Genomic DNA, 17,533 nt, shown 5'->3' on the forward strand with positions numbered 1-17,533 from the left:
GACGTGTATTGTTTTAATTGGAGAACAGAATAACGTGTTTTAGTCTCTCTCTCTATTGCTCGCGTTTCCCTTTCATCAAATTAAGTTCTCTCTCTTCCCTTCTCGATTTATTAGTTTTTTTCGCTGCCAAAGAACGAAAAGCTCTTCTTCCTCCCTCCCTACGCGATAATCAACAGGTGAGTGTCGATCTTCTTTCTCTCTTCCCAGAACCCTAATTATCATTCTCGTTTTCTGATTCACCTCTTTAAGATCTTAGATCTGAGGTGCTTGTTTGACTAGATCCAGATCTCTGACGACGTTTTTCCTCATTCACTTGTTCACAGATACGATCTCGATGGATCGATTCAAGATCTGCTTCCTCGCGGCGATTTTCTCGCTGATCCAATTAGGTTTCGCGTTCTACCTCCCGGGCAGTTATCCTCACAAGTACGAGGTCGGCGATTACTTGAACGTCAAGGTGAACTCCCTCACTTCGATCGAAACCGAGATGCCGTTTAGCTACTACAGCTTGCCATTTTGCCAACCTTCCGAAGGGATCAAGGATAGTGCGGAGAATCTAGGCGAGCTTCTCATGGGAGATCGGATCGAGAATTCTCCTTATAGGTTCAAGATGTTCAAGAACGAGAGTGAGATCTTTCTTTGCCAGACGGAGAAGCTCTCTGGCGACGGTTTCAAGCTTCTCAAGAAGAGGATTGATGAGATGTATCAGGTGAACCCCATGCTTGACAATTTGCCTGCGATTCGTTACACTAAGAAAGATGGGTATGTTTTGAGGTGGACTGGGTACCCTGTTGGGATCAAGGTTCAGGATGTTTACTATGTGTTTAGCCATTTGAAGTTTAAGGTTCTTGTTCATAAGTACGAAGAGGCTGCTAATGTGGCACGTGTCATGGGTACTGGGGATGCAGCTGAGGTGATTCCGACTATGGGGAAGAGTAAGGACTCTGATGTGCCTGGGTACATGGTTGTTGGGTTTGAGGTGGTTCCTTGCAGCTTTGCTCATAACGCTGATTCGACGAAGAAGCTGAAGATGTATGAGAGATACACGACTCCGATCAAATGTGATTCGACTAGTGTTTCAATGTCTGTCAAGGAAGGTCAGTCCATTGTGTTCTCTTATGAAGTTAGCTTCGAGGAGAGTGACATCAAGTGGCCGTCGAGGTGGGATGCGTATTTGAAGATGGAAGGCTCAAAGGTTCATTGGTTCTCGATCTTGAACTCTCTTATGGTGATCACTTTCTTGGCTGGTATTGTTCTTGTGATATTCTTGAGGACTGTTAGGAGGGATTTGACCCGTTACGAGGAGTTGGATAAGGAGGCTCAAGCTCAGATGAATGAGGAGTTGTCTGGGTGGAAGCTTGTTGTGGGTGATGTTTTCCGTGCTCCGTCGAACCCTTCGCTTCTGTGTGTTATGGTTGGTGACGGTGTTCAGATTCTTGGCATGGCTGTTGTGACTATCTTGTTCGCTGCTCTTGGGTTCATGTCGCCGGCTTCGCGTGGAACGCTTATCACCGGTATGCTATTCTTCTACATGATCCTTGGCATTGCAGCTGGTTATGTCGCGGTTCGTCTCTGGAGGACGATTGGATGTGGGGAACACCGTGGATGGATGTCTGTTGCATGGAAAGCTGCTTGCTTTTTCCCGGGTATCGCGTTTCTGATCCTCACAACGCTCAACTTCCTTCTGTGGGGTAGCCATAGTACTGGAGCCATTCCTTTCTCTCTGTTCGTCATCCTCATCCTCCTGTGGTTCTGCATCTCGGTTCCTCTCACTCTCATCGGTGGTTACTTTGGTGCCAGGGCTCCTCACATTGAGTTCCCGGTCCGAACCAACCAGATTCCCAGGGAAATCCCAGCTCAGAAATACCCGTCATGGCTTCTCGTTCTTGGCGCTGGAACACTTCCGTTTGGAACCCTCTTCATCGAGCTGTTCTTCATCATGTCCAGCATCTGGATGGGCCGTGTCTACTACGTCTTTGGATTCCTGTTTGTTGTCATGATCCTTCTCGTTGTGGTATGTGCTGAGGTCTCTCTAGTGCTAACGTACATGCACTTGTGTGTGGAAGACTATAAATGGTGGTGGAAGTCCTTCTTTGCGTCAGGATCCGTTGCAATCTACATCTTCATATACTCCATAAACTATCTCGTCTTCGACCTTAAAAACTTGAGTGGACCCGTTTCAGCGACTCTTTATCTGGGCTACTCTCTGTTCATGGTCCTGGCTATCATGCTCGCGACAGGTACTGTTGGTTTCCTCTCTTCCTTCTGGTTCGTGCACTACTTGTTCTCTTCGGTGAAACTTGACTGAGGATCGGAACCGGAGGATTACGGTTCAGAATGATCGTTTAAAGTTTTGAAGAAGAGAAGTAATATCGTTTAAGCAAAGTGGTCTCATTGCTCCAAGTGTAAGGGTTCAAATTTTTTTTATCTTTTATGTCGTCTCAAGGATTTGTTCATGTTTCTTGTTTTTCATCTTGTTACATCTTTATGGGAAATGCATCTGAACTTAGAAAATGTTTACTTTTAGTTCTATATTAAAAATGGATTTTGATTTCTTCCCCCTGTAGAATGAATACACTCTGCAATGTTGGTGAATGATGATGCCTTATTATACACAATTTTTTCTAACTTGTTTACATAATCGATAAGAAAATCACTCACAAAGATTGGCAACGAAAATGAAATTAACCGATTAAATAATTCATTGGCGAATAAAGTTTTATGAAAACATCAATAATTCACTTTTTTAGTATATAGATTGTATTCCTGTTGTAAAATGCTGTCTTTTATAATCAGCATAGAGATCCTTCCTGAATATTGTTGATAGATAGGCCAACTACATGTTGGTAGATGGGCTAACAATTGGATAAAGCTTGTCTAAGGCCCATTATATTATCCACTGTGACCTGAAACATAACCAAACGCCACCGTGTTGCTCCTTTCACATCTCGTTCCATATAAATCGTTTATTATTTGGTAAAACCCTAATCGGCGGCTGGTGGTAAAGATGAACGACGGCGGAGCTAAGTCGGAGCTGCTGCTACAAGTCACAGAAATCAACGGAAGAGGAAGGAGTCTAGTAGCGGCACAGCCTCTACGTGGCGGACAAGTTATCCTCAGAGAGTCCCCTCTCCTCCTCTACTCTGCTTTCCCATTTCTCTCATCACCACCTCCCCCTTACTGCGACCATTGTTTCCGACTGTTATCTCAATCATCTCAGAGATGTCAATCTTGCTCTCTCGTCTCCTTCTGTAGCCCTAACTGCACCTCCTCTCACACTCCTTGGCTCTGCGAATCCCTCCGTCGTCTTCACCAATCGTCCTCCGCCGCGTTCGCCGATCAATCTCCTGAACGCCAAGTCCAAGCTCGGTTCCTCCTCTCCGCTTACAACCTCGCCGCCGCTTCTCCTTCCGATTTCCAGATCCTGCTCTCTCTCCAAGGCAATGGAGACTCCACTTCCGATTCTGGTTTCCTTCACTCTCTCTTATCCGCCGTGTGTCCTCCTCTTCCGGTCCCGATCTCGCCGGAGCTCACGGCGGCGCTACTGGCGAAGGATAAGGTTAACGGTTTCGGTTTGATGGAGCCGTTCTCTGTTACGAACGAGAAGAGATCGGTGCGAGCGTATGGGATATATCCGAAGACGTCGTTTATGAATCATGATTGTCTTCCTAATGCTTGTAGATTCGATTACGTTGACTCTGGTGGTTCTGATGGTAATACTGATATCATCATTAGGATGATCCATGATGTTCCTCAAGGTAGAGAGGTCTGTTTGAGTTACTTCCCTGTGAATATGAACTACTCGGGTAGACAGGAGAGGTTGCTTGAGGATTATGGTTTTAGATGTGAGTGTGATCGGTGTAAGGTGGAAGCTAGTTGGTCGGAAGATGAGAACGAAGATATGGAAGAGATGGATGGTGAAGATGATGAGGAAGAAGAAGAGATGGAAGAAGGAGAAGGTTGTGGGGATGGTGTGGATGATGATGATTCTAGTTTCCCACATGCTTACTTCTTTGCGAGATATATGTGTGAGAAGGAGAATTGTTTTGGTACTCTTGCTCCGTTACCGCCAAAGGGTCTTGATGCTTCGAGGCTTCTTGAATGTAATGTTTGTGGAAGTGTTAAGGAGGATGAAGTTGGCGGAAACGCTTGAGACAGAAGGAAGGTTAGCAAAATCTTGAACGGGAAGTCTCGAAATCTCTCTTCTCAATGTCGTTTGTTGTTTTGCTACTCTGTTTTGGAAAAGGGAACATTCTAGTAGCTTTAGAGTTCTTCCATGTTTAGGTCTTTCTTTGTTCTTCAGAATCATTTGAAACAGTTTTATTGTGATATTTGAGCATCAGGTGTTTGTGATAGTGATGCGTCATGTTTGCATTATCTTGCTACTCTCAACAATCAACTGCTATGTGGAATGACTTCTCACTTTTGCTTGCTCAGTCTACATGTTTGCGAGGGAAATGGTTTTCTTCATTCACTAGAACAAATGATAACAATAGGTTTCATTCATAAGTTTATCATCGACCTAGATTAGTAAATAACTGGTGTCACATGAGTTAGAACAATAATATGAATCTACCCCGGGCTTTGAAACTTTGAGAACGGAAGGGAGCTTGCATCGAGAATTGCACGTGGAGCAGATTTTTCTACAAACGGAAGTGTTGGGTACTACTTCTTTATTCGACCTTGTTACCGAACCTGCTCGAACCGGCGTGATGTAGGAGAAGTCGCCCACAACGCAGGAAACATGCAGCACAACCCCGCACTCATTGCATGTGTAATACCACTTACTTGGATTCACTTTAGTTTCACAAGCTTCGCACCAATATTCTTTTTTTTTTTTTTTGAATTGAATGTTAAATTTAACTCAAAAAAAAGACTGTTCTTACATCAAAGGATGCAACATTTAATTGAAAACTAATTTAAAACTCTATCAATCTAAACTTCCAAATGCTATTTGCTTCTTTCACTCCTCTCTTGTACTAAACCAGTAGACCATCCCATCTCCTAATACTTTGTCACCTCTCCTTTTCAAGATTGTGAATTTGTTGCGCATGTTCTTATCAATCCTTCGGATCAAGAGCTCCACAGGACAAGAGTCCTCACCATGCCTTCTTCTGTTTCTCTCACACCAGATCGTGTGTAAGGATGATTGAAAAATGTATTTGATGGTGAAGGTCTAAACTTTACTCCAACCAGTGTCTCTTGTCAGTAGCCTAAGAAGCCTTCCCCACTCTGCCGTGTACTGAGAACCCATCACCCCTTTCATTAACTTTCTCCAGACTTGCTTAGAATAAGAGCATTCGAAGAACAAGTGTTGTAGTGTTTCCACCGGCTCTTGACAGAAGATACAAGATACATCATCATTCCCATTCCAGCTTCTCATTTTATCCCCTGTTGAGAGTCTCCCCGCATTGCAACCCATGTGATAAAAGAGTATCTCGGAGTTGAATGCTTGAACCACACTGCTTGGTGCCAATCGCAAGTCAGAGTGTTTTCCCTTATGCTCAACCATGTTTCCTTTGTAGAGAATCTCCTCTTATATTTACCTTTGTTGTTCCTCCATAAAGATACACCTTCCTCTTGAGTCGCATTAGCTCTGAATTTATCCATTTCTTCCTCCACTTTGTTCAAAATAGGAAACCGATGATACCTTCTCCTATGGTTTCTGCTCTCAGCCACTGTTGCATTCTTCGGAATCCTTAGAGCCAAGCTCCCTCCATCTCTTAAGATATCATCCAAACACCCCAGTGGCGTCCATCTTTCATACCAGAATGACGCTTTTTCTCCATTTCTCACTTCAACTCCATATAACCTCTTAGCTATCTCTCTATATTTTAAGATTTTCCTCCACATCCACGAACCCAACTGAGTATTATCCTTCACCAACCAGAGAGAACCCTTCCTTATTAGATAAGATTTCACCCAATTCACCCATAGAGAATTTGATGATAAAATTCTCCAAATTAACTTCAAACAACTCACTAAGTTTGCCTCCTTCAACGGTCTTACTCCCAGACCCCCTTCTTCCTTCAATCTACACACATCAACCCATGCGACTTTGGCTTTCTTCCCATTAAGATCCGGCCCTGACCACAGAAATGCAGAACAGATTTTCTCTATCTCTTTAATACAACTACTAGGCAATCTGAAAGCTGCCATCCAGAAGCTAGTTAAGTTGGTAATTACTGAATTTTATCAGCTGCATACGTCCAGCATAGGAGAGGAATCTTCCCGTCCACGAACTTACTCTTTTCCTTATCTTCTCAATCAACGGAAGGTAGTCTAAGACTGTCATATTCTTAGTGAGTAAGGGGAGGCCTAAGTAACGTACCGGTAACTCTCCAGCAGCAAACTGGAAATGCCGTGTAATCTCCGCTCTGTACCCAATGCTTCCAGCGATAAATAGAGTTGATTTCTCCTTGCTAATTTTTAACCCACTCATCTTGTCAAACGTATCGAAAACCTTCAAGATTCCTTCAATAGACTTCCTTGTCCCATCCGCGAAAATCATCAAATCGTCTGCAAAACAGAGATGAGTAAGGTCCATGTTCTTACAGCGAGGATGATACCCAATTTCTCCTTTAGCTGCAGCTTCATCAATCATCTTGGAGAGAACATTCATACAAACGACAAACAAATATGGTGACAACGAACAACCCTGCCTCAACCCCCTCTTGCTCTGAAAATATCCTGCTAATTCTCCATTAACTTGTACAGAAAACGAAGCCGAGGTTATGCAGAGAGAAATCCATTTAATAAACCTCACAGGTAGACCAAGCGCTTCAAGAGTATTCAGCAGAAAGGTCCATTGCACAGAGTCAAAAGCCTTTGAAATATCCATTTGCATTGCACACCGGGGAGTTACAGAATCCTTATGATAGTCCTTAACTAACTCAGTTGCTAGCAAGACATTCTCCATCAGTAAACGATCTTTAATAAAGGCAGACTGATTCCAAGTAATACATTTAGGTAGAATGCTCTTTAATCTCTTGGCAATAATTTTCGAGATTACCTTATAAAGAACGTTGCAGCATGATATTGGCCTGTAATCTTTCATCATCTTTGCCTCCTCCTTTTTTGGGATTAATGACAGAATTGTTGAATTAAGCCCTTTGGGTAGAAAGCCTTTGATGAAAAAGGACTGAATCGCCACCACCACATCTCTCACAATGATCTCCCATGCTCCTTTGAAAAACTCAGTTGTAAAGCCATCTGGCCCCGGGGATTTGTTCCTAGCCATCTTAAACAAGACATCTTTGATCTCTTCTCCAGTAACTTCTCTCTCAAGCTTTGCGCAATCAATTTGACTACACTGAAAACCCAAAAGCTCTCTCAGTCTCTCAACAGTTGCCCCTTCATAGTCTTGAGGCTGAAACTCCATAAATCCCTTAAAAAAATTCCCGGCTTCCTCCTTGACATCCTCAGTTGTTTTTGCAATAGTACCATCCTCCCGCTGAACTTCATAAATGGCATTCCTTATCTCTCGAATTTTTGCTGAATTGTGAAAGAAAGTATTATTTCCATCTCCCACATCAAGCCAATGAACTTTTGACTTTTGCTTCAGGTATTCTTCCTCCAATTCAGCTAGCCGATGCCACTTTTCATAAGCTATACTCTCCTCTTGAATTGCAACTACTGCTGTATTTTCCAAGGTTTCTTTCTGCTTTGTACACAGTATCAAGTAAGCTTCCCTTGTTCTCTTTGATAGATCACCCAACTCGTTTTTACTTAGAGCTCGCAGAGGCTGCTTCAAAGCTTTCAAATATTTTGTAAGACGAAACATCGCAGATGTCGAATGATATAACGGCTCCTGATCCTTCCATTGTTCTTCTACCAGAGGCACAAACTCTTCCATGTTCGCAATCGCATTTGTGAATTTAAAAGGCTTTCTTTTCTTCTGTTGATCAATCTCCAGTTGGATTCTGCATCTCAAGTGGTCCGAGCACCCACCAGCTTCAAAAACACAGTATGTTGGAGAACCTTTAAGCCATTCTTCATTCACTAAAACTCTATCAAGCTTCTTACATATCAAACCTTGCTCCCTTTTGTTACACCAAGTAAAGCGGGGACCTTGAAAACTCATATCCAATAGCTTGCAATCGCGAACCATATCTTGAAAGTCCCTCATACCCAAAGGTAGTCTTGGAGAATTTTCAAAACCTGAATGCTCCTCTCCCTCCAAAATTTCATTGTAATCACCCATCAACATCCATCTTTTATTTTTAAACATTGGAGCTTCATGATGACTTCGTAGATCCTCCCACAGATTTTTCCTTTCCTCCATAGTGTTGTGCGCGTAAATAAAAGAACAAAAGAACTCTTCTTTTGCCCCAGGTAGTAGCACTGCACCAGTAACCAGTTGATCACTTTTGAACACTGGAGTGAACCTCACATTTGGCCTCCATACAATCCATAATCTTCCCAACCTATTGTACTCATAGTTAGACATAAAACTCCACCCTTTAAAAACCTCCTCCACAATCTTTTCTGCTTTCTTCTCTTTCACCCTTGTTTCAATAAGACATCCAAATAAAGTAGACTGATCTTTCACCCAATTCTTCACAACCGCATGCTTTGTAGATTTGTTGAAACCTCTCACATTCCAGAAAAACCCAGCCATTTAAAGGTGTTTTCGAGAACCCCTTTTCATAGTTACATGATCAGAAGCCTCTGGTATTACTCTGTGATTTGTTTTCGAAACCCGAGGAAGAACTGCTCTGCCCCTCTTCTTCCCACTTAGTTTGTCTTCTAACTTCTCTTCAGCCGTAATCTCCTGAGACACATCATCGAAATCTTCTTCATTTTCCTCCTGATCAAGATCTTCACCATCATCCCTCGAGTCATTTAACACTGCAAACCGTGAGGGAGTTGCAATAATGACTTGACCATATTTCAGATCATTTTTTGGACTCCTTCCCATTTTCTCTGTTGATACATTCTGCCATTCATTTATCTGCCCCTCCTCCATTTCTTTTACCTCCTCCCCTGTTTCTCCTTTCCCTGTTTCACCCTCTTCGTTCTCTACTATTTGCCATCTTTCCTGCTCTTTAGTTGTTGTATCATTTATTCTCCCACTCGCTCCCTCCACTATCTTCTCCACTGGTGTTTTCAATATCTGCTTCCCTTCTTCCATCCCTTTTTGAGAGCAAAACGTTTCATAGTGCCCCCATTTCCTACATTTCACACATCTTGAAGGAAGCCACGGATAAGTAAATACCACAGTGGTTTCATTCCCCTGGATATTGTATGTTATCTTTTGGGATAGCTCCTTCGATAGATCCGCATTCACAAAGACCTTCGCTACATCAAAGTTTTTGCACGCAATAGTGTCCGGGTGCAAGTGATCCGGAACTCCTGCTGCACTCGTAATGAAGCTAAGCCCCTCCCATGAATACATACTCATCGGTACATTCGTGAGATGAACCCATAGAGGTAACAACTTCGCTTTTTCTGGATCTTCCTCAGGTCTCCACTTCGACACTACCATAGGAACCCCTGCAATATTCCACATCCCCCTCTTCACAACCTTTTCCCTCACCATCGCACTTGTAATCCTTATCCTCATTGTTATCGCATCCACCTCATAAACTTCCAACTTCTGAGATTTATCGCCAAACGTCCATATCTTGTTTAGAATCATGTGTACCTTCGCTATATGTGGAGTAGTTTCGAGAAATCTCGCGATCACGAAATCCTCCCATAGTGGATTAGCCTTTTCAATAATCTCTGATGGAACTTCAACGGTGTGCTTTCCTTCTGATACCGAGACATCAACGTCGTATTTTTCAAAACTTGTTTCGCCTGAGCCTTCATTGCCCACGATTGCTTTGCCGGACTGACCAGAGGCGGAGGATCTGCCAGGACCTCCTGAGAATCCATCCCGGCTGCCGTAGGAGACAGCGGAGATCGAAGATCGGGAATCGCTTTCGTAGTCGCCAAAATCGCCTCTTGCCAAAACGGAGCGTTTTGCCAATTGATCAAATTTCCTCGCACCAATATTCACCACATACATATGAGTCACCATAAGACAAGAAGAGAGGATGATCGTCATACCTATGATTCACTACCATTTTTGGCAAAAGAGCACATTTGAAGTCCAAGCTGTAATCACACTCATCACAACTAAGCATTCCTATCTTCATCCCACCGCCATGTGCACTACAGTGTTTATAGGTTTTCTCATAGTAGTATAGAGGATGTGGATGGCTATCATGCTCAAACGGAGCCGCATCGTACATCTAAAACCTTGTGACTAGCAGACTTGTACATGAAACCAGTGAACTTTCTTTCGCAAAGAGCACAACGGCTTGTTTTGGTTCCAGAACTTGTGTGTAGCGTGAAAGGTTGGTTGTGACACACATGTCGTTTCTTTATGGAGATATTAGCACATCTTTCGTGAAGGATGTAATCGCATTGCTCACAACAGTAGAAAGACTCTGATTGTATTTGGGAGACGCAAGCTTCACAAAGTTTATTCTCTTGAAGAATCCTACCATCCTCAATGAGTCGTAAAAAATGTTCATGGCTAAAATGTTTTATTGTGGTATCATCAACCACCTCGAATGGAGAAACTTCCTCTTCTTCCGCACTTCCTTCTAACTCTATCTGGTCCCATACATCTTTTCTTGTTGCACATTTTGAATGAACAACATAACTAAAAGAACATTTAGAAGCAACCGAGCAGGAGTAAGCCCCATGGAACCCATCCACTTTTTCGCGACAAACCCCACATGTCCAATCTCCATGTCCGAGACGACGAGTGTAAGAGATGCAATGATCATGACGGTTGATATTTATGAATTATGATGTGTGGTAGATCGATACAATCTCGATGAATCATGAACTTGCATTGGAAACATAAATAAGGGCTGCCCTCACCTCGCGTCCCACAAGCATTGCAAGTAAAATCAACGAGTCTTTGGAAAAGGTGAAGTTGATGTTCGTGAGTCTTCGTGCTCATAACACTAAGTGGTGATGAGTTTTCCGCACAGCCTCTGCAAATGCTGATTACAAACGTCACAGTGGTGAAGTTCTTGATTAAACTCCATCCCGCAAAGAAGGCACTTCTTGTCTGCGTAACCAGGTGCTTCATCGCCTGTAAGAAACTTGAGTGGGTGTTCAGGGTGAGAAGTGTGATATTCTTCTAGAGAGATCTTGGTACATTTCACATGGAAGAACAACTCGCACTGATGGCACTCGTAATATTGCTTGAATTCAAGAACTTCAGAGCTGCACACTTTGCAGTTTCTTGTACTTTGAGACAACTCAGACCCCACTCCATTAGAGAGTACAAGCTGATGCTCATGCGTGTCGGTGTTTTCGAGAGTAAGGGGTGGTGATGGTCTCCACGCACAACCCAAATCCAACTTGAAATCGCATATGGAACAGAAGTAACCAGTGTCAAACCAAACTTGACACAGACTACAAATGGATGATTGGAATTTTCGGACAAGCTTGAGAGGATGATCAGGATGGGAAGAGTGGTTGATGTCTGGCAAGGACTCGGCACACTCTTTATAAAACAAAGTGTCGCACCCCAACTCATTGCAACGATAGCCTCCATATATGTAACCATGAGACCAGCAACCTTTACATCGACCATGGGAAAATCGAGTGAGAGGTAACAAAGGATGGTTGTGAACTGGTAAATCTACTTTTTCCATGCTGAGTTTTGAACTTTCAAGATCTTCTCTTGGAGACTAGTTTATCAAAAAAAGTCTTCGTAGAACTATTTCCCTAGAATTTTAAGCAAATAATAATAATAATAAACTACTCTTTCCTAGAAAATAGATATGGTGTTTCAACGACCTTTATAGACGACAGCTAAGAATTCATTTTATTCTCACTTTAAAGTTTTGTATGGTGCCAGTCCATATCTTTGTTGTCCTGTCACCAACCGACACTAGCTAAAGAAAATATGTATTACAAAATATTAAGTCATAGGAGTGGACACAGAATAGATATCTGAAATTTTAAAGATATAAAAGGTTTTGACCCGACTTTAAAAGGACATTTATATTTTTTGTTTTACAATTTTTTAAAAATTTTAAGTTTATATTTATTTTTAGTCATATTTGTGTTTTTTGTATAATATTTTTCTTAAACAATTAATAAAAAACTTTAATGATTGTATTAAAATAATTGGACTACATGTTCTTGTTTTAATAGAATAGATGTGATCCGTTTCGCTCTGTACGCATAATCGATCTGTCAAACTGTTATTCCTTTGGTTTGATGTAATAAACACTTATACACTCTGTAATGAACATAGTTTTATCAGATAATATAGTCCACAAACACAATCAGATGTCACTATGAGGACTTGCCAAGCTATTATTTAACAGGAAACGTATCAAATGTCACTGATTCACTAAAAAATCACCCGATATCCTCTTCTATGGCATCCCCATTCTATATATAATAGTCTTTAAGACCGTGAAATAAAATATGTGTCTAGACCAACGTAACAATATGCATATTAGTTCCATCTTCTCGCAGGTTCATTGGTGTTTTAAGAACGAAAATTTCTCATCCTTTGCTTTAAATTGAGACCAGCGTAGAGCCACTGAGCCACCAATATTCCAGCGAGACGCTATTTGATATTGTATGACTTTTCATTGCATACATAATGTATTCATCAAAACATAATACAACATCCTCTAGAACTATGATACATTCGAAGCTTTCTTACATTTCGAAACAAATCAAAACATCAACTTCGTCCTTGGGAAGCTTAATAATGAAAGTGTGGTATGCTTCTGAACTATTCTCATCGATACAACCGAGACTGATGAGTGATGACCAACTCGCATTGATGACTTTTATAAAAATGTTTCCAGCTTTTATGGGGATGGCCACACCCTTTGCAGTCTCTAACTAACTATAAAACAAACTAACTATACGAAGGGTTAAGTACAAACAGAAAGCGAAACTAGATAATAGGAGCAAAACACCCAATTAATAAGAACCGCCGAAGAAGTAAGGATAGGATAGAAGCGCATCGGGGAGAGGTCTTTTTTTATATCTAGTTTTTGTCTCAGTAAAAGGAAATTACGAAAAGGAACTAAGAAAAAAAGATAAAATAAATTCTAATAGCAAAAAGAGATGTACGCTGCATTGGAGGGTTTCCACAAAATACAAATATTATAGAGTTTATAGGATTAGGATTGGGAAGTTTACGTGATTTAAGATTCAGTAGAATTTAATTGAATTTAAAGAATTTTTATGGGAGTTTAAAACAAAAATAAAAATAGATTTCGTAGGGTATCTTTAAAATATTTCAAAATATAATTATTTTAAAAAAATATTGAAGCTAAAAGAGAAAATTTAACAGATATTGCACCCATTAACCCAAAAATTAACAAATTCACCAACTAACAAAAATCACATTTTCTCTCCTCTTTTTCTTCCTATCTCTCTCTATCTTCCCTCTAAAAATCTAATTTTGATTTTTTGTTATTCTAGAAATAACCTCAAAATTTAATATATTTATAACTTTTGTTTTTGTATTTATCTTAGTTGACTCGATATAATATTTTAGTGATATATTTGGCGAGAAAGCAGGAAGAGGATCCAATGATTTCTCAAGGAGACTCATTATTTTCGAAGACTAAGGACGATCAATCAAATCCAGAAGCTTCTATCTACTAGCTGTAGAGACGATGATGATTAGCTCTTCTTCTATGCGTGTCGCGGCTGCTTTCCTCCTTGTCCTCCTCTTCCTCGTCGACGTTGTTTGCAGCGAGGTTTTTAACCTTTTTCCTTCTGCGAACCTGAGAGTTTCCAGAAAAATAGAATCGCATTGTTGTAGAACTAGCTTTTATGAAACTGACTAATTGGAACACTGGTTTGCTGTTTCACTTCATTAATGATTTGTTGCTTGAATCAAATCCTCGCAGGAGTGCACAAGAACATGCATTGCGCAGAATTGTGACAGTACGCTTCAATCTTTTTTTTTTCTTTTAATGCAGTGTGTACTACCTTTTACGTGCGTTATATATTTCTTGATATATTGTTTGTTTTCAGCACTTTCTATTCGGTACGGGAAGTATTGTGGGATTGGACACTCTGGATGTCCTGGTGAGGAACCTTGTGATGATCTTGATGCTTGTTGTATGGTCCATGACAACTGCGTTGAGGTGAATGGTATAATATCATTCAAGAATGCAAATATCTTACTGTTTTTGATCATTTTAAGATATGCAAATCAAAAGGTTCGCTACCATCTTTTGGTGATTTGTTTTTTTCATTTTGGGCAGGTATGACTAACATAAGCTGCCATAAGAAGTTCAAGCAATGCCTAAACAGGCTTAGCAAATCGATAAAGCAATCGAAAAACAAAAAGGTTGGTTTTTCCAAACAATGCCCTTACTCACAAGTCATACCAACTATGAATCAAGGAATGGATATCGGCATCATGTTCAGTCAACTAGGCAATGATCTCAGAACCGAGCTCTGAGTTTTGCTGCGCATTTACTCTTGGCCTAAGAGGAGGCCATCACATTGAGACTTGGTAGTTTTAGAAGATTCTTTGGTAGTGATGATGATTAATTGTATTACTATTGCCATTGCAAATCGCTGCTAGATTAGCTTAATTCAAACACCTTTGGATGATTTATGACACATTTTATTCTTGGAAACTATAAGCAGCTGATGTGACTTGCTAGTATTGATCAGAAAAGTCTTTTCTATTCTTAAGGTCAATAAATGAATTACGATCATGATACATTGATACTGTAATTGTGCCTTCTAACACTGGCTACAATGATTATGTTGTATCCATATTGGTTATCTATTTCTAAGTTGATGTTATTTAAGAAATATTCCTAAATATAAAGATGTTTAGGTAGAACACACACATATTAAAAAAACTACTTTTAGTCTAGAAAATATTATTAAAACTATAAATTAATGGTATTCAACCAATTACAAAATACTCACTCTAGTCCGGAAAGAAAGATTTTTTTAGAGTATCCATGTATATTAAGAAAAAAATTAATTTTTTACAATTGAATTTATTATTTATTATACTATACATTTTTCAATAAATATCAACCAATTCAAATATTTTCAATTAATATTTCTTAAAAGTATTCAATTTTCAACATTAACTACTAAAAGTACCTTAAAATTTTAGAAAATCTATCATTTTGGAACAAAAAATAAATATAGAAAATCCTATTTCCGGGAACAGAAGGAGTAAACTATTAAAATATGATTGGGTACACATTTTACTTTATACCTAGAAAAATAAAAACATCTTATATATTGAAATATCAAAATTCGGTAAAACATCGTACTTTTCGGAACATAGGGAGTATATAATTTGGTTCATCAACTTTTGGTACTATCTACAAGCTCACCCAATCCCAAAGTTCATCAACTTTTGGTGCATTTACGTAATCAGTCTATGATGATTTCGTTGTGTCTTTATTGTATTTTGTGTAATCTTCAATTTTTCCTTGTGTACTATTTTATCTGTTTATCATTGGTTTCAGTGGGTGATAACTGATAACATTTTATGAAAAAAGAATTGTGATGAATTCATTGATGACTCCCGTTGTTCTTCAAAATGAGACAAAAACAGAAACTTACATTGAGATCACACAATCGTTTCGTTTTGATGATGTTTTTCAGCATAGTGGCATTCTCGATATTTAAGTAATGTGTAGGGGTAATATAGACTTTTTAGTCAGTCACATGAATTAGGGCTTTCTTTTACAGGTCATATATAAACAGATATCGTCTTTTACAAAGCTCCGGCGCCACCATTAACCCCGAGTCTAGCTCTCACTATCTCTCTCCCTCTCTCTCTCCGAAATTTCACGGTGAGTCTTTAGATCCTCTCTTAACTGTTCTTCGGCTTATCGCCTTTCCCGGTTCGATCTGCCTTGAGTTTCTAGCATTTGGTTCTGATTTGATAAGATCTTGTGATTAGGCTTGCTGTTACATCGATCTGTTCATGTCTGTATTGTTGATGCTTAGTGTCATTTCTATTTTGGTTTGGTTATAGGTTTGGAAATGGCGACAGTTCCAGGACAATTGATCTGGGAGATTGTTAAGACCAACAACTGTTTCTTGGTCAAACAGTTCGGACGAGGCAACGCTAAGGTTCAGTTCAGCAAAGAGAAGAACAACCTCTGCAACCTTAACTCCTACAAGCACTCTGGTAACTTTACGACAAGGACCTCTGCTTCTTGATTATTAGATGATTGTGTTGGAACTGGATGTTCTAGTAGTTAGCTTAAATTACTCTCGAATATGTTTATGTCTGAATGAGAAATGTTTTGTGTTTTAAAGATTCTTTAATATACGATTCTTGTTTGAAGGGGACTTATGTCTCAATCTATTTTTGGTGTGGATAAAGGTCTTGCAAACAAGAAGACAGTGACCATCCAGCCAGCTGACAAGGAACAAGGTGTTGTCCTCGCCACCACCAAGACCAAGAAGCAGAACAAGCCTAAGGTCTCTGTCAACAAGTCTATCCTCAAGAAGGAATTCCCCAGGATGTCCAAGGCTGTTGCTAACCAGGTTTGTGTATCTCTCTCTCTCCTCTTGTTTTGTTGTCTATGTCTAAGCTGTACTAGATAGGTTTCTAATTAGTCCTAGTTAATGATACTCTAATCTGCAATCGGTCCCTAATTTACTTATACTTATACTTGTGAGTGGATAGTTCATGTAGTTAACTGATGGTAAAATGCCATGAAGATATAAATATTTGTTTATTTTCTCTATGGGAAGATCATTGGGCATCTTAGATTAGTTGTGACACTTAGGTTTTGGAATTGATTTTGCGTAATGAATCTGTATATGATCAACTTCTGTGTCTGTTGTCTCATCCAGACATTTAATAGTGCCTACTCATCTTGCCGTTTAAATATATTGAATTAGTCGTAACCGTTTTTTTTTGTGTGAAATTGGTTTAGGTGGTTGACAACTACTACAGGCCAGACTTGAAGAAATTCGCTCTTGCCAGACTCAGTGTCATCAGCAAAAGCATTAGGGTTGCCAAGTCCGGTGCGAAGCAAAGAAACCGTCAAGCTTAAGCTTTTTTCCAGAATATGTTCTTTTTTTCGAAAGTTAAAAGATTTTGCTGAACAAGTTTTATCTTAAGTTGTTTTGTTGAATCATAACACTATTCTCCTTTCCAGGAGTTAGTTTTTATTATGATTATGTTACTTGTGTGTGTTTTGTTGGATCTATTTTATCAAATCAAGAACTTGATAAAACCTCGATTGGTCCAACGAATATGTCTGTGTCAATGCAATGGTAAGTAATGAAAACACTTATTTGCGAAATACAATTACATCACTTGGTAATTATAAAGTTACCCAGGAAAAGATCTTCGAAAGTTGGGGTTTCAAAAGTTGATATAAACATAAATGTTAAATATTAGTTTGGATTTCTTAAAACTTGAAACGCATCTAAACTTGAGAAAAAACTAATAATAATTTTATTTTAGATCCCAGTATCCCCACCAAAAACATCAAGTTTTGGGCCTTCAGTGGCTTTTAGTGTTACAGTGAACTTGAGC

The 17,533-nt window shown here is 39.8% G+C and overlaps 5 protein-coding genes and 1 long non-coding RNA gene across 6 annotated transcripts; 4 read left to right on the forward strand and 2 right to left on the reverse strand.

The window, feature by feature from the left end:
* The first annotated feature begins 16 nt into the window (after positions 1-16).
* LOC103837970 (transmembrane 9 superfamily member 11) lies at positions 17-2,553 on the forward strand. Its single transcript, XM_009114371.3, has 2 exons — positions 17-176; positions 324-2,553. Exon 2 carries the CDS (start codon positions 335-337, stop codon positions 2,306-2,308), a length of 1,974 nt encoding a protein of 657 aa, XP_009112619.2. The 5' UTR covers positions 17-176; positions 324-334; the 3' UTR covers positions 2,309-2,553.
* A 209-nt stretch (positions 2,554-2,762) lies between these two features.
* On the forward strand, positions 2,763-4,423 carry LOC103837971 (histone-lysine N-methyltransferase ASHR2). The gene has a single exon (XM_009114372.3). It carries the CDS (start codon positions 3,008-3,010, stop codon positions 4,151-4,153), a length of 1,146 nt encoding a protein of 381 aa, XP_009112620.1. The 5' UTR covers positions 2,763-3,007; the 3' UTR covers positions 4,154-4,423.
* A 6,535-nt stretch (positions 4,424-10,958) lies between these two features.
* Positions 10,959-15,244, forward strand: LOC103837973 (phospholipase A2-beta). The gene is made up of 4 exons (XM_009114374.3): positions 10,959-13,745; positions 13,899-13,935; positions 14,026-14,145; positions 14,259-15,244. The coding sequence occupies exons 1-4, from the start codon at positions 13,662-13,664 to the stop codon at positions 14,456-14,458; spliced, it is 441 nt and encodes a 146-aa protein (XP_009112622.1). The 5' UTR covers positions 10,959-13,661; the 3' UTR covers positions 14,459-15,244.
* LOC103837972 lies at positions 10,965-11,663 on the reverse strand. Its single transcript, XM_033280830.1, has one exon. The coding sequence runs from the start codon at positions 11,661-11,663 to the stop codon at positions 10,965-10,967; it is 699 nt and encodes a 232-aa protein (XP_033136721.1).
* Positions 15,245-15,758: 514 nt separating the features above from the next.
* LOC103837974 (60S ribosomal protein L28-1) lies at positions 15,759-17,230 on the forward strand. The gene is made up of 4 exons (XM_033280656.1): positions 15,759-15,829; positions 16,013-16,168; positions 16,367-16,530; positions 16,926-17,230. The coding sequence occupies exons 2-4, from the start codon at positions 16,021-16,023 to the stop codon at positions 17,043-17,045; spliced, it is 432 nt and encodes a 143-aa protein (XP_033136547.1). The 5' UTR covers positions 15,759-15,829; positions 16,013-16,020; the 3' UTR covers positions 17,046-17,230.
* On the reverse strand, positions 16,429-16,926 carry LOC117128402. Its single transcript, XR_004451698.1, has 2 exons — positions 16,659-16,926; positions 16,429-16,604 (listed from the first exon to the last, which is right to left on the reverse strand). It is a non-coding gene; the product is annotated as an uncharacterized LOC117128402 (long non-coding RNA).
* Positions 17,231-17,533: the final 303 nt, after the last annotated feature.

This window comes from Brassica rapa, chromosome A09 (genome assembly GCF_000309985.2).
Source record: "Brassica rapa cultivar Chiifu-401-42 chromosome A09, CAAS_Brap_v3.01, whole genome shotgun sequence".
NCBI lineage: Eukaryota > Viridiplantae > Streptophyta > Magnoliopsida > Brassicales > Brassicaceae > Brassica > Brassica rapa.